Source organism: Molossus molossus, unplaced genomic scaffold, assembly GCF_014108415.1.
Source record: "Molossus molossus isolate mMolMol1 unplaced genomic scaffold, mMolMol1.p scaffold_m16_p_6, whole genome shotgun sequence".
Classification (NCBI taxonomy): Eukaryota; Metazoa; Chordata; class Mammalia; order Chiroptera; family Molossidae; genus Molossus; species Molossus molossus.
Genome location: NW_023425399.1, coordinates 69,850,045 through 69,867,650, shown reverse-complemented (window position 1 = coordinate 69,867,650; position 17,606 = coordinate 69,850,045). Strand labels below are relative to the sequence as shown.

Genomic DNA, 17,606 nt, shown 5'->3' with positions numbered 1-17,606 from the left:
GCGGCTAGGGGCACGTACCAAAAATAAATAAATAGATAAATAAATAAATAAATAAATAAAATCAATAAAGACAAAAAAAGAAGCTCTCTCTCTCCTTATTTCAGAGCAATGTTGAATATGGATATCCCATCTTACACTGAGTTGAAGGGACAAATAATGGTGTAAAAAAAGCAATAGAGGTACCCTGGCCGGTTTGGCTCAGCAGTTAGAGAGTCGGCCTGCGCTCCAGAGAGACCCAGGTTCCGTGCTTGCTAAGGGCACATACCTCAGTTGCAGTTTGTCCCCGGCCCTGGTTGGGTTGTGCGGGTGGCAGCCACTCTATGTGTCCCTTTCACATCGATGTTTCTCTCTTTCTCTTCACATCAATGTTTCTCTCTCTCTCTCTTCCTCTCTCTCCCTCCCACACTATCTGAACAAAAAATGGAAAAAAAAAAATCCTTGGGTGAGGATAAAAAACAAAACAAAACAAAAAAAACAATAAAGGCCATGGCAGAAGTTGGGGGTAGGGTAGAAATAGGAGATACATGAGAGGTATATTTTGTTTTATTATTATTTATTTTTAATTTTTTTTATTAATCCTCACCCAAAGATATTTTTCCATTGATTTTTTTTTTTTTTTTTTAGATAGAGTGGAAGGGAAGGAGGGAAGAAGAGAGAGAGAGACATCATTGTGAGAGAGACACATTGATTAGTTGCCTCCTGCAAGACCCTTACTGGGGCTAGGGATCGAACATGCAACCCATTTACTTGCCCTTAACTGGCAACTGAACCTGTGACCCTTCCGTCCTTGGGCTGAAGCTCTAACTGCTGAGCCAAACCGGACAGGGCAGAGAGCCATGCTTTAATTTATTACTACATGATATGATTTCATTTTTATTTGATAAAAAAAATTACTTCCTAGAATATATATCACAAGTACCAAATTCCTTAATCAGAAAATTCTTAATTTACTGATAGTCTTAAATAAATCAGTACTGGGAATGTGGATCATATATCATAGACTATATGATTATAATACCTCGTTAAACTTTTCATGGCAACTCAAAAGATAATGTTACTTTTATTTATTTGAATTAAATGTAAAATGTAATTTGAAAACCTGAGGATGAACAATAGAAGATAATAACTATGATCCTGATAAAAATGTTACTTCTTTGTGAAATATTTTTTCTATACATGTACTAAATAAGAGTATTGAAAAGAACCTCACATAAGCTATGATGATCAAATCTTCCGTGCTCTTATCTCTAACTCTCTTAACAAAATGAGGCCAGAGGTGTATCTGCCTCAGAAACCTAAAAGGACTCTATAACCAAATTACTTCAAATATGCTATTATCATTAAGCACAATGAATTATGTATATAAGCTAAATCCATATAAGATTCAAAAAATATTGCAAATAAATAGCTGAAAACATAAAATTAAGAATAAACACTGATGAAAGTGAACACAGATGGAAGAATGTGATCTAGACAATGAGATGTGAGGATGCTGATGGAGACAAATGGAACAGTTGTACTCTTTGAAGTCTCACCTATATCCTTCGTCTTTTTCAGAGCATCAGACTTACTTTTCCCCTTAAGAGGTGCTTTCTGTGGTGATGGGGCAAGCTCTTCCTGAACTGTTTCACTTACTTTACTCACTTCTGTTTGGCCCAGGTTGTGAGAGCTACTGGGTAGTGAAGGTTTGCTAAGTTTGCTATCAAGTAAAGCATCTTTCTTAAAGGTTGGCTGGGAGGTTTCATGCATGCCTCCCTTGGAGTCTGTTAGTCCACCAGGTACATCATTCAGTTCAGGCCACATATCTGGAGACACTCCTCCCCCTACAATCACCAGATAACAACAGAAACACTTTAAGCCCAGACACAGTGTAAATTGCCCTTACTTAATAAAACTAAGAGAAAAACATTAGGACCACAGACAGAACAAAAACAATCTTAGTTTAACGGAAATTACTTGGATTGTTAAGAAACATGGAGAGCATACATTTCACATAATTTATACCAAGGAAATACTTCAACTTCTCCATATTGTGGAAAAAGAAGAAATGAGAAGAAAAAACTATAGACAGAACAGGAACTATTTTGGATTTGCAGAACCCAAGTATATACAAGAGAAAACAAATATCAGACATTTTTTGAAAGATATAGGCCCTATTACTTAACAGAATGGGGATAAAAGACCATAAAGTACACAGGAGACATAACATTTTATGACAAAATTATGCACATTACTGAAATATTAATGGTCTGTACCTCCCAACCTTAAAGCAACATGTTCACTATTGTCCATACTATAAGGACTGTTAAAAAGTAATATGGGATGCTAACTGACTTAAATTGATAGTTAATAATCTTTCTCTTTAAATGTGTTACTATATGACAGATTTCTTTTTGATTGCTCTGGACTTCCTGGGTCCCTTTCTCCATGTTAGCTAAGATTGCGAGGTACATCTGGCGCATACCTATAATTACTTTATTACTGGTTTTAGTCTTTCGGTTATTTTGCAAGCAGAAATGAAACATGATTAAGCAACCACATGTGTCTTTGCAGGAATTTTAGAGGAGTTTATAATAAGCATGTTAATGTGCTGTTAGTGAAAACAAGCCAGGCTCTGTTGCAGATGAAATGGCGTTTAGGTACAAGATGATCTATGTTATGGGTGATATACCACTTCAAGAAATTGGATGGCCCTTCACATTCCCATGATGAGCACGAAGTTAGAATGGAATTTCACATAATGGGAAATATCTGAGGAAACTTGGACTTGTGAAGATGAAAAGGCTACAGATGCACAGAGTCTGGATAAGTGCTGAAGATCTGTAAAATGACAGCTATGGAAGGTTAGATGTCACCTGGAGTCAAAGGAAAAGATCACTTGAGGATGGAATCATCGAGCAATATTAGAAGCTTTAAACAATTTCTGAAGAGGGTGGTATCTGCCTTTATAACTTAGAAAAATTCATTTTTCTTTACAAAGTTATGCATAAGAAACTTACCAATAGCAGCTTTTACTTCAATCACTTCAGAATCCTGTGAATATTCACTAAGTCCAGCTGCATTAACTGCTCTGACTCGGAAAATATAACTTTGACCAGTCGCCAGTCCATGGCATGTAAATCTAAAATGAAAGGGAGTTTTTAAAAACTTTCCTGGGAGAAAAATTAGAGAAGATGATTGTTAGTTTAATTGAATGGCCTGGCTTCATGAAAATAATTCATTTTTTAAAAGGAAGAAAAGACATAGAGAGATGCAAGTAAGGTGCTTTACCCAAGAAGGCAGCTAAGGCAATTTTCTAAACTCACTCTGTCAAACAATGAAGAGTCCTCGTATTTCCCTAAACAAGTACCTTAACCTTTCTGAGCCTCTGTTTGCTCATCAGTAAAATGGGGTTAATTATGCCCACATGCTTTTTGTGTAAAGATTGTCCATAAAGTATTTAAAGCATCTAGTACAGGGCCTGCATATAGAAGGCATTTAATAAATAACAGGTGGTATATTATTAATGGCTATTTCAGGTATATACTTATAGCCATAGGCATAGACTGCTCCTTGTCACAGAGGCCTAGTCACTGCCTTCCTGTATGCCAGGGAAGGTACACTTGCTTGAAAAATTACATTTGAATTTTAAAATAAGGTGAAAAATCGATTCCAGAATTACCATTTACATATAAAGATCCAATAACAAGGTGTGAATTCATGGGCAGTTTCACAGAAAACCACCTCACTCTTTAATAGCTATTATGGTTATAAAAAGCTGTTTCATAAGTCTCTGTAACATTTTAATGCATTCTAAGGACTGTAACCAGAGGGAATAACAGATCTGCTAATGACTCTATTACTATTAGTATGTTGAAATATTTAATAAAGGCAGCCATGATTTAGACCAATTCTAAATATAGGTCGACCCTTAGGTCAGCTCAGTTCAGTGAACATTTATTGAGTACTTCAGTGTTCCAGACTATAAGCTAGGTATTGTGGACACAGTGATTAATATAATATGGTGCCCGTCCTTGAGAAGCTCCCATCTGTTTCTGGAAAGGCAGACTTTGCCTATCTTCCATGAATGTTTCTAAATAGTCCCAGGAAAATGCTGGGAACTCAGAGTAAAAGTGAAATGAGCAAATAAGCTAAATGAATCTCTTGTAAAACACATTGCTTTCTTCCATTAATTGGTTTGTCTCTACTCTCTCAAGTTCTATGAAAGAACCAACTCATCCCATTGCAGGGGTGAGGTGGGGGCTTTTATCTAGAAGTGGTCAAAGAAAGAGCTGCCTAACAAGCCTGTTTGACATTTTCTGTCTTTCTTTTTTTTTTCAATCCTCACCCAAGGATATTTCTCCATTTATCCTCAGACAGAGTGGGAGAAAGAGAAAGGGAGAAAGAGAAGAGAGACATTGATGTGAGAGGGACACATCGACTGGTTGCCTCCCGCACAACCCCAACCAGGGCTAGGGATGAACTGCAACTGAGGTACGTGCCCTTGGCCAGAAGTGAACCCATGACTCATTGGTCCCTGGGCTGACACTCTACCACTGAGCCAAACTGGCCAGGGTGATATTTATTTATTTATTTATTTATTTATTTATTTATTTATTGTTAATCCTCACCTGAGGATATTTTTCCATTGATTTTTAGATAGAATGGAGGGGTTGGGTGGAGGGAGAGAGAAAAAAAGGGAGAGAAACATCGATGTGAGAGACACACATCTATTAATTGCCTCCCACATGTACCCTGACCAGGGCCGGGGATCGAACCTGCAACCCAGGTATGTGCCCTTGACAAGGAATTGAACCCATTACCCTTTGGTCTGTGGGCTAACCACTAAGTCAATATGGACAGGACTGTTTGACAATTTTGAGGGTGGAATTCTCCTCTCAGACTGGTCCTAAATCAATGGAGGCCCAGATTTTGGGTACAAGCCAGAATTCATAATCAATTGCAAGGCTGGTTGATAAAATATTTGAAAGCAAGAAAAAAACAACCCTCCTCACATTAGAATAAAAAGTGTTGACAGAATATTGAGTGTCCTTGATTTAGTTATTTATGTCTCCTTAGCACTGAATGTAACCATGTATCTAATGTTCAGAGTTCACATAATGCTGATACTTCCTTTCTGTTCATTTAAAATGTCTGAGTAATTTATATTAGCTAGAGCCTATTCAATCTTTGGAATCTAGTATCACACTGCCTATTAAAGACCAGAACAGAGGGATAAAAAAGACAAATAGCATAAAGGAAAGAACCAGAAAGAGGTATAAAATAAACTCTTATCATAGCTGGCATTAGTATTTCTAAGTGTTTAATAAAACAAACATGCCTTTTTTCAAATGTATTGCAGTAGACATGTTCAATTTTATATTAATTTGGATATTTAAAGCACAATGTCTTTTAATCTCCCTCACTGAAATTATAAGATACTAAAGAAAGAAATTGGAGAAGATACAAATAAGTGGAAGCACATGCCATGTTCATGGATAGAAAGAATTAACATCATTAAAATGCTCACAGTGCCTCAAATCAATCCATACATTTTTTTTTTATCCTCACCCGAGGACATTTTTGCATTCATCTTCAGATAGAACGGGAGGGACAAAGAGAGAGAGAGAAACATCGATGTGAGAGAGACACATCGAGTGGCTGCCACCTGCACAACCCCACCAGGGCTGGGAACAAACTGCAGCCGAGGTACCTGCCCTTAGTGAGAACCAAATCCAGGACTCTCTGGTCCACGGGCTGATGCTCCAACCCCTGAGCCAAACCGGCCAGGGTGCAATCCATACATTTAATGCAATTCCTATTAAAATACCAATAGCATATCTCACAAATATTCCAAAAATTTATATAGAACCACAAAAGACTCCAAATAGCCTCAGCAAACTTGATAAAGAAAAACAAAGTTGGAGATATCACACTACTTGATATCAAACTATACTATAAGTTTTTAGTAATCAAAACAGCATGGAACTGGCATAAGAACAGGCATACAGACCAATGGAACAGAACAGAGAGCCCAGAAATAAACCCATACTTCTGCAGCCAATTAATATTTGACAAAGAAGGCAAGACCATACAATAGGGTAAAGACAGTCTAGTCAATAAATGGCATGGGGAAAATTGGAGAGATACATGCAAAAATGAAACTACAACACCAACTTACACCATATACAAGAATAAACTCAAAATAGATTAAAGACTTAAATGTTAAAGTCACAAAACCAGAAAAATCCTAGAAGAAAACATAGGCAGTAAAATTTCAGACATCTCTCACAGTAATATTTTATTTATTTATCTATTTATTTATTTGTTACAGATGTTTCTCCTCCCCCCCCCACTGACTCCCTCCTCCCTATCCCCTCCTACCCTGTCCCTAGTTTTGTTGTCTATGTCCTCGCAGTAATTTTTTTTTTATATATATATATCTCCTTGGGCAAGGGAAACAAAGAAAAAAAATAAACAAATGAGGCTACATCAAACTAAAAAGCTTTTGCACAGCAAAAGAAACCATCAACAAAATGAAAAGGGAACTCAATGAACGAGAGAACATACTCACCAACAATACATCTGAAAAGGGGTTAATATCCAAAATTTATAAAGAACTTATACCACTCAACACCAAGAAAACAAACAATCCAATTAAAAAATGGGCAAAGGATCTAAATAGACACTTCTCCAAGGAGGACATCCAGATGGCCAATAGACATGAAAAGATGTTCAATGTCACTAATCATCAGAGAGATGCAAATTAAAACCACAATGAGTTACCACCTCACACCTGTAATAATGGCTGTCATCAATAAATTAATGAACAAGTGTTGGAGTAAAGACCACTCTCCTGCACTGTTGGTGGGAATGCAGAATGGTATAACCAATGTGGAAAACAATATAGAATTTCCTCAAAAAATTAAAAATGGAATTGTCTTATCACATCAATTTCACTTCTGGGAATTATTTAAAGAAACCCAAACACTAATTAGAAAGAATATATGCACCCCTATGTTATTGCAGTGTTATCTATAATAGCCAAGATCTAGAGACAGCCCAAGTGCCCATCGGTAGATAAGTGGAGAAAAAAGCAGTAATACATTTACACAATGCAATCCCACTAGGCCATAAAAAAGAAAAAAAAATCTTACCTTTTATGACAGCATAGATGGACCTGGAGAATATTATGCTAAGTGAAATAAGTCAGTCAGAGAAACACAAATACCCTATGATCTCATTTATATGTGTCATCTATTGAATACAATAATTTGATAAACAGGATCGAGGCAGAGGCATAGATGCATAAGGCAGACTGGCGGCTGTCAGCAGTGATGTGGGGGAGGATTAGAGGGCTGGATGAAAAGAAGATGAAGGAGTTAAGCTAAAAAACAAACAAACAAACAAAAAAGTATATATAATACATAGACACATGGCCACTTGGTGATAGCCAGAGGGAAAGGAGGGTGGGGTAGGCGGAAAAGGGCAAAGGGGAAATAAATGAGGACAGAAAGAGACTTTACTTTGGGCAATGAACACACAATTCAGTATGCAGATGATGTTTTGTTGAGTTGTACACTTGAAACTTGAATGGTTTAGTTAAGTAATGTTACCCCTAATAAACTCAATTAAAAATTATAAGGAAGTATTGAACTATAAAAAACAAACAAACAAAAACTCTTCCCTCCATTGGATGCTTGTGCTGCTGTGTGGGTCCCTGACCGCGTTTTCTCTTCGCAGCCTCTGTGGCTCTAGAGTCCGACATCCCCCTTCCAATCAAACACACACATACACAGAGTGCAGTTACCGTGGGCCCTTCACTGGGTTGTTGTTGCAGGGCTCCCACTTGCCAGAGCCAACAACACTAGATTCTATGTAGTAACCAACCAGCTCTTTAGCATCTTTGGATTCCTCCCATGAAACTACCACTGATGTGTCTGTATTTCTGCTTGGGATGATGTTGCCTGGTGCCTTGGGGATATCTGAGAAAAGAGGAAAATGATATTCAACTCAGGGTGATTTTTTAAAAGTCACTCTTAGCACATATGTACAAACATACAAATATTATACAGGTAAACATATCAAACATAATTGCTTTATTTTATATTATTAAAACTAATAAATATATTAGGTTGGGAAAATAATGATAAACTAAATACCCAGGAACACACCAACCTACTCCAGAAAAAATACTATTAATAATACTGTTGAAACTCCTGAAGAAGTTTACTTTCAAAATTTGATAATTAATAATAATATATTTAAAAAATGTATCAGTCAAGTATAGTCATTAATTAAATTTATAATATAAAAGAAAGATGTCACCACTTTTACTTCTGAATATATATGATCTTGCTTTGGAATTTTCTCTTGAAGTAAAATAAGTTTACATTTGTTCAACCAAACTCTACACTTACCAAGTTTGTCCCTGACCACAGTTACTTCTGTTGCCTCTGAAGGCTCACCAACTCCTGCTGAATTAGAACAGCGGACACGGAAACGGTAGGATTTCCCCTCAGTCAAGTCGAACAGAGCAAAACGGGGAGACTTCAAGGGGAGCTCCGTGTTCACCCGCTGCCAGTTTTCTGTTTCCATGTCACACTGCAGCCAGAAAAGTAAAACCCATTGAAAACATAGCAGGAATAAATGGGAACTCTAGGTGGGCCATTTCAGAGTGTTATTTATCTATTTCCTGTTATTTGAGTTGACAAGGTAACCTCTAAAATCCTTGCAGTGCCTTTCATGGGAAAGTAAAGAGCATAAATTCCCCCAAACAGTCAATCCGCTGCCCACAAAGGAATAAAATTAAATTCTCCCAGACTTTTAATCCTTTAGTGTATAGCTTTCATTCATTTTGACATATGCTCCCTTGGGGAACATAGAAGCAATTATCAGTCATTTATATCTTCATGATAAAAATAATAGCTGCCTTTCATTGAGCTAAGAACTTCATTTACCATTTAATTCTTTAATTTTCTAAAATATGCTCTGAAATAGGTGTTGTGGAGATAGAATTGTGTGATTATCAAAGTTTCCCAAAGGAGAAGAATTAGGCTTGAAAAGGTTTAAAAGCAGCAATGTGTACTTGTTGGATCTATATGAACCTGAGCCCGATTGCTGGGTTCAAATCCTAGCTCAGCCTTGTACTAACTGTGTGACCTTGGGCAAATTATCTACCCCACGGATACCTCAATTTCCTCATCTACAAAACAGGCATGATGAAAATAAAAGTATTTCTCTCTTAGGGTTACTATAAGAATTAAGTGGGTTGACATGTGTATAGTGTTTAGAACAGTGCCTGGTCCTGGGCAACATTCCTGCTGGTAGAAACAGAGCTATTAAGTGATGCTGTCCTTGTCTCTGACATAACCAGATTTTGATAGGGGAATGAGAGGAAGAGCTGAAGACATAGACACCTGAGGAAAAGACCACAGTAGGATAGGGGAGACTGGGAGCGCTGAAGACCAATTCATTTAATTCCCTTGCTAATAAACCCCTCAATCTCAACCACTTATGGACATGGTGTAACTGATTGTAAGCCCATGGCCATGACAGGCAAGTAAGTGCTTTATATGCATGCACATCCCAGGTAAAAAGTTCACAAAGAAGTACAAGCATGGTGATACCCAAAGAGGTGCACTGCTGTGGGCATGAACGTTCCAGAGATGGAAACTTGCCACAGAGTAAGAGCCTGTGAACATTTTCCCTTTGAAAGGTCAATGTATTAGAAGTGGCTCATCAGAAATAATTTGAGACTCAGCTCAGAATAGTTTAACATTTGGATAGTTCTTCTGTGAATGTGCCCCAGCTCTCTGGACCTGTTCTGCTCCCCTAATACCTTAACATTTGAATGTGCCACTTGTGCCTGTACAAGTCTCTCTACTCAGGCTATACAGTAAGTCTTCACAAAACATTGCTCATAAGTTCTTGGAAACTGCAACTTTAAATGAAAGGATTTTTAATGAAACCAATTTTATCAAAGGCTAACTGATATGAACAAGAGTTATATTTCTATGGCATATTTCTGTCATGAAAACCACCAAATTTCTACATAAAGACCCAAAACACATCTAATATTGAACACTGAAATAAATGTGAGCTATACATACATTTAAGAATGATTAATAAAAAGAAGTAAGATATTTATTTTCCAACCTGCTTATTCCAGCTCAGGACTGTGGGTAACCTAAGCCTGTTCTGGCAGCTCAACACACAAGGCAAGAATGTACCCTGGTCAGGACCCCATTCCATCACAGGGCCACACCCATACCCACAATAATTCAAGACTGGGACACTTTAGACACACCAATTCATCTCTCATGAAACTCTGAGATGTAGGAGGAAACTAGAGTACCCTGAGAAAACCTACAAAGACATGGAGAGAATGTTCAAACTCCACAGAGACTGTGGCCCCAGGCCAGGAATCAATTTTTCCCCTCCCTTAATGTAAAAACAAAATAATGTTTGAGCAAAACTTATTTGAGAACCTACTGTTACTCAAAAATGTCCCTTTTGGTTCTGATAAGTGTGCTGATAGAAAAATACTTAAATTTTTAATCACAGACTTGTATGTATTTAGGTCTAGGGAAGTTACAGACTTTTGTGGAGAAATTAGTTTATGTGACCAGAGGAAGTCTTCAACAGAAGCCAACTGACTCATCTGAAGAAAATGCCTCAGTACTTGGTTGTTACTATGTCATTACTTCAGGAAAGATTGTAATTACTGTCACAGTGCTTATTAAGAACTCTCTTTCTATGGAGCATTTCAAAAAGATTCAGTGAGGGCATGTATTAAACACAATAGGAAGTGAACATTTATCATTCTATTCTTACTTTCCATTAAAAAATAAAAATAATTAATTGAGAATAATACTCCTTATATTTTATTTGAGGCTAATACCTAGAAAATACAAAAATTAATAAAATACAAAATCTTGATATTTTGGTAAAATCAGACTGTCTTGGAAGATACACATATAGCATGTTGAAGAGATGATCCATTTATTGTTAACAATTGGCTAGGGATAAGAAGGAAGTGAAGTATCCTCCTCAAAGACATGAGCTAAATGTCCATATCAAAGAAAAGTAATTAATAAAGGGAACCGCAGACCCTAACATTTTAAGCCCCAATATAATTTTTTCAAGAAACTGATTTGAAATAATAAAAAGGCCATATATCTATTTTCATAATAATAGTCAGGAAAGGTAACCTAATTGGAGTTCTGAAATTGAATGATCAGACTAGCATTAAGATAAAAGAGAGACTTTTAGGAAAATTAATTAAGCTCTACAGTATTTTTTGCAAAGAAAAAAAAAAGATAGCTTTTCTATGATAGAGCTCCATAATATATTTTTGCAAAGAAAAATGACCTTTTCTATGATTGTACTATGAAAGTAAATTGTAAAGTAAATAATACCTTATCAAGCTATTGTACAATTTTATAGAATTTTCTTTCAAAGACAAATACTGTATGATCTCACACATGGAATCTAAAAACAAGCAAATATATATATAAAAAAAAATCTCCCCCAAAAAACTGAACTTAGTGATACACAGAACAGATTGGTGGTTGCCAGAGGTTAGGAGGGTGGGTGGAGGGCTGAACAAAATAGGTTAAAGGGGTCAAAAGATACAAATTTCCAGTTGTAAAATAAATAAGTCAGGTAATGTACAACATGGTGGCAGTAGTTAATAATACTGTATTGTAAAAAATAAATAAAATATACAAAAAGTACAAACACTTGTTTCATTGATTGCTCTAAAAATGGTGCAGAGCTGCCAATTAAAATGTAAATATTCTTATATATTAATTAAAATAAACTTATTTTTGTTTCTTTTTTAAAATTATATCCTCATCAAAACTTTTCTAACAAATGGATTTTGAATTAATTAATTCATTCCATTTATTTATTTTTATTGAATGTATTTGACTTATAACATTGTCTAAGTTTAAGGTATACAGCATGTTACATTTGTATATTATATGGTTACCAATGTAGCAATATTTATCACATTACATAATTATGGTACAATATTATTGTCTATGTTCATTATACTGTACATTGGATCTCTATGGCTTACTTACTATTCATTACAAGTCTGTGCCCTTAAACACCTGGTGACCACCGTATTACTCTGTTTTTAACAGTTTACTTTTTTAGAGTCCACATGTAAGTAATATCACACATTACTTGTCTTTCTCTGTTTGACCTAGCTCTCTTAGCATAATGTGCTCAGGGTCCATTCATGTTGTTGTGAATGGTAGAATATCCTCCTTTCTCATGGCTAAATAATTTTCCATTGTGTATATTTACTACCACATCTCTCTCTTTTTAAACAGAACAACTTTAGTACAACCAGAAAATAAAACACCACAGTAAAATAATAACAATAAATATGAGAAATGGTTAACATCTTTAGTCATAAACAAGAAACAGTAACAGAGGTACTAATAATCCAAGGGAGCTGGAAAAAAAAAAATGAAAAAATACAAATGATGACTAAGGATTAAGAATACATGATGACTCAGCTGAACAGTAGAATAATAATTTCTCTGTAATATCACAGTGTCAAAGAATAAAAACACTGACATTTAATGTCTTCCAGTTTTGAATAGTATTCTACCATATTTTTTAATCCATTCATCCATCAGTAGGCATTTGGGTTGTTTCCGTATCTCAGCTATTGTAAATACTATAATGTTGTGATAAACATGGAAGTGCATATATCTTATCAAAATCCTGTTTTGTTTTTTTTCATTTCCCTCCTCCTGCCACTTCCATGCCATGTATTTTTTGAAGACATTGAATCACCTCCAGTATTACTTGTGAAGTCAGTGCCCTTATCTTTGGGATTTATCTTTAAGTATAGCCAGTATCTGATTTCTTTGCCTGGGTGCTTCCTTTAAATCCCATTTTCATTTTCTTTGGGTATATACCCAGAAGTGGAATTGCTGGATATATGGTAGCTATATTTTTAATTTTTTGAGGAACCCCCATATTGTTTTCCCTAGTGGTTGAACCAATTTACATTCCCACCAACAATGTATAAGAGTTAAACCTCACTTTAGGCAAATTCTCTTTAAATGCTCTTCTCTAGTAGCAATTCTTCTGTTAGACAAGGACTTTTTCCACTCCTAGGCCTTGTGCTTTGCCTGGTAAGTTCTCCTATATGTTTGTACTTGCAGCTGGGGCAGTTCCCCAAATAATGTCCTGTACAGTATTGGCTCTTCTTCATTTTCTGGGCATAAATACTTATTAGAACTCCCCTCAAATGTGGGTATATGATAGATTCACATACAATTCTCATGATTTCACTCATTTTAGGCCTTCATTGTATGCTTTCTTCTCTAACATTATATAATTACAATATACTTGTAATATATTTGAGGGAAAGAACAAGCCAATATCTTATGTTGTTTTTTAATCCCTACGATCTGAAACTTAGAGTAGTGCTAGCCAAGCATGTGGCAGCATGTGAGGTCTTTGTCTTCAACTCTGTCAACCATTAGAAAGTTTTCTGTTTTTTTTTTTCCTCACCCGAGGACATTTTTGCATTTATCTTCAGATAGAGCGGGAGGGAGAGAGGAAGGAAAAGAGAGAGAAACATTGATGTGAGAATGACACATAGACTGGTTGCCATCCACACGACCCCAACCAGGGCCGGGGACAAACTGCAACCAAGGTAAGTGCCCTTAGTGGGAACTGAACCCAGGACTCTCTGGTCCGCAGGCCGACACTCTAACTGCTGGGCCAAACCGGCCAAGGCAGAAAGTATTTTAACTTCTACTCCTTTTACTCATCTACCCTCACTGATGCTCATTCATTCCCTACTGCAGAAGGACAAGTGGTAGAGAGGTGAAAAGCCATTACTAGAGCAAGGGAAACACAGAAAGTCTCCAGAAAACATTGTCATATAGGAAATCTACAGTTTGAGGATCATCTCTCCTCAAAAGGATCATGATTTGGGGTCTGGGGACTTCTCAGAAGTCTATGGATGAGCCTCAGGGGTCCATAAATCCTCTGAACTTTCTGGCAAAGTTCTGTGTGATACACATTTTTCTGTGGAGATTGTTCACAGTTTATAAGGTTTTAAAGAGTTTAGGACACAATGAAAATTGAATTTCTGCTTTTAAAAGAAAGCTTCAGAAAGTGGCATGAGGTAATAATGTTGATCCCAGAGTCTTACCTTTTCCACAAAGTACAGAATGCCCTCATGGCCACGCTGGCCAGGGGGCTTCCAGCTTAGCACCACGTAGCTCTGGGTGGCCTCAATGACAGAGAGGTCTGTGGGAGGTCCAGGAATAACACCCTCTGAAAAACAATAAGGAAAAGTGAGGAGCACACATTCTGGGAAATCCAGGATACTCAGAGTCACACGTGTTTCTCTACTACAGGAGGAAGAGTTAATTACTGCTCCATAGTATAAAAAAATACCTTGTCTCTAAAATTCTTCCTAAAATAGTCATTCATTAATTCAAAGCCACAATTTTACTTTCTTTGCTTGAAAACTTTAATTTCTTTATTAGTCCTGAAAAACGGTTGCAATGATACAAGTTATCTTTTATAGCTTTAGAAAAAAAATGGAATCATAGTTTTCTAACCCAATTCATTGATTGAGTGATTAAAATTTTTTAAATTACAGTTGACATAATATATTAGTTTCAAGTGTACAGCATGGTGGTTAGACATTTATAAAACTTATGAGGTGATCTGAGATAAGCTTAGTGCCCACCTGATGCAATACATAGTTATTACAATGTAGGGTGGGGCAAAAGTAATTTACAGTTGTTAGGAGTATGAGAAACAGTTTATTCTTGTATTATTATTTATTAATTATTGCATTATGTTCCATATGAACAACTGTAAAACTAATTTTGCCCCACTCTGCATTATCTACTATATTTCCTGTGCTGTATCCTTTATATCCCCACCACTATTTTATAACAGCCAATTTGTACTTCTTAATTCTTGCACCTTTCACTCAGCTCCCAAATCCTCCTCCCATCTGGCAACCATCAGTTTGTGCTCTGAATCTATGAGTTTGTTTCTGTTTTGTTTGTTCATTTTACTTTGTAGATGACACATATAAGTAAAATATATGATATTTGTCTTTGATTTATTTCACTTAACATAATACCCTCTAGGTCCACTGATGTTGTTGTAAATAATAAGATTTCATTCTTATCTATGGCTGAGTAATATTCCATTGTATATATGTACCATTTCTCTATCCAATCATCGATTGATAGACACTTAGGTTGTTTCCATATCTTGGCTTTGTAAATAATGATGTAATGAACACAGGGGTGCATCTATCTTTTTAAATTAGTGTTTTTGATTTCTTCAAATAAATATTCAGAAATAGAACTATTGAATCATATCTATTTTTACTTTTTTGAGGAAATTCCATTCTGTTTTCCATAGTGTCAGCACCAATTTACAATCCCACCAATGGTGTACAAGGGTTCTTTTTCTCCATATTCTAACCAACATTTGTTGTTTATTGATTTATTGATGATGCCATTTTGATAGCTGTGAGGTCATATCTCATTATGGTTTTAATTTGCATTTCCCTGATGATTAATAATGCTGAACATCTTTTCATATGTCTATTGCCCATCTGTATGTCCTATTTGGAGAAGTACCTATTCAGGCCCTCAGTCCATTTTGTAATAAGATTGTTTTTTCGGTGTTAAGTTGTATGAGTTCTTTATATATTTTATTTTATTTTAAATTATATTAATTCATTTGTTTTTGTTACAGATGTTTCTCCTTTTCTCCCAATTGACACCCTCCTCCCCATCCTCCCAGTCCCTTCTCCAGCTTTGTTGTCTATGTCCATTGGTTATGCAAACATGCATATAAGTTCTGTGATTTATCTCTTCCCCCACAACACCCCCTCTTCTGGAGTTTGTCAGTCTGTACCCTACCTCTATGACTCTGGGTCAATTTTGTTCATCAGTTTGTTTACTTCATTATATGCCACAAATAAGTGAGATCATATGATACTTGTTTTTCTCTGCTTGGCTTGTTTCACTTAGCATAATACTCTCCAGGTCCCTCCATGTCATCTCAAATGATAAGAAATCTTTCTTTCTTACAGCTGCATAGTATTCCATTGTGTACATGTACCACAGCTTTTTTATCCACTTATCTACTGATGGACAGTTAGGCTGTTTCCAAATCTTAGCTATTATAAATAGTGCTGTTATGAACATAAGGGTACATATATTCTTTCTGATTGGTGTTTCAGGCTTTGTAGGGTATATTCCTAGAAGTGGGATCACTGGGTCAAATGGAAGTTCAATTTTTAACCTTTTGAGGTAACACCATATTGTTTTCCATAGTGGCTGTACCAGTCTGCATTCCCACCAGCAGTGTACTAGAGTCCCCTTTTCTCCACAGCCTCGCCAACACCTTTGATGATTTGTTGATGGCGGCCATTCTGACAGGTGTGAGGTGATACCTCATTGATGTTTAAATTTGCATCTCTCTGATGATTAGTGATGTTGAGCATTTCTTCATATGTATCTTGTCCATTTGTATGTCCTGTTTGAAGAGGTGTCTATTCAGCTCCTCTGCCCAATTTTTAATGGGGTTCTTTGTCTTACTTTTGTTGAGTTGTATGAGTACTCTATATATTTTGGAAATTAACCCCTTAACTGATGTATCATTGGCAATGATGTTTTCCCATACAATGGGTTGCCTTTCCATTTTTTGTGTTTTTTAAAATTTTTTTTTTGTTACACGTTTCTCCTTTTTTACCCAATTGGAATCCCCCGCCTCATCCCCCCCACCACGTCCCCATCTTTTTTGTCCATGTCCGTTGGTTATGCATACATGCATATAAGTTATATGGTTTATCTCTTCCCACCCCTCCACCTTCTCTTCTGAGGGATGTCAGTCTGTACCCTACTTCCATGTTTCTGGGTCTACCATATTCCTCAGACTGTTATGTTCATTATATTCCGTATATAAGTGAGAACATGTGTTATTTGTCTTTTTCTGCTTGGCTTATTTCACTTAGGACAATACTTTCCAGGTCCCTCAATGTCTTCTCAAAGGATAAGAGATCTTTCTTTCTTACAGCTGCAGAGTACTTCATTGTGTATATGTACTACTGCTTTTTTATCCATTTGTCTATTGATGGACACTTGGGCTGTTTCCAGATCTTAGCTATTGTAAATAGTGCTGCTACAAACATGGGGATACATATATTCTTCCTGATTGGTGTTTCAGGCTTCTTAGGGTATATTCCTAGAAGCGAGATCACTGGGTCAAACGGAAGTTCAATTTTTAATTTTTTGAGGTAACACCATATTGTTTTCCATAGTGGCTGCACCAGTCTGCATTCCCACCAGCAGTGTACTATAGTCCCCTTTTCTCCACACCCTCGCCAACACCTGTTGTTTGATGATTTGTTGATGGCGGCCATTCTGACAGGTGTGAGGTGATACCTCATTGTTGTTTTAATTTGCATCTCTCTGATGATTAGTGATGTTGAGCATTTCTTCATATGTCTCTTGTCCATTTGTATGTCCTGTTTGGAGAGGTGTCTATTCAGCTCCTCTGCCCATTATTTAATTGGGTTCATTGCCTTCCTTTTGTTGAGTTGTATGAGC

The 17,606-nt window shown here is 36.4% G+C and overlaps 1 protein-coding gene across 2 annotated transcripts in view; it reads right to left on the bottom strand.

Moving 5' to 3' along the window:
• The window catches only part of MYOM1 (myomesin 1), a 173,005-nt gene that overhangs the window by 62,253 nt on the left and 93,146 nt on the right, over positions 1-17,606 (bottom strand). Inside the window, exons 14-18 of one of the 2 annotated variants that reach the window (XM_036244934.1) lie at positions 14,171-14,295; positions 8,400-8,583; positions 7,790-7,964; positions 3,000-3,121; positions 1,536-1,823 (exon numbers count right to left, since the gene is read on the bottom strand). In XM_036244934.1, coding sequence (XP_036100827.1) covers positions 1,536-1,823; positions 3,000-3,121; positions 7,790-7,964; positions 8,400-8,583; positions 14,171-14,295 — 894 coding nt within the window. The remainder of the gene's footprint in view (positions 1-1,535; positions 1,824-2,999; positions 3,122-7,789; positions 7,965-8,399; positions 8,584-14,170; positions 14,296-17,606) is intronic. The other variant, XM_036244935.1, reaches the window with a different exon arrangement.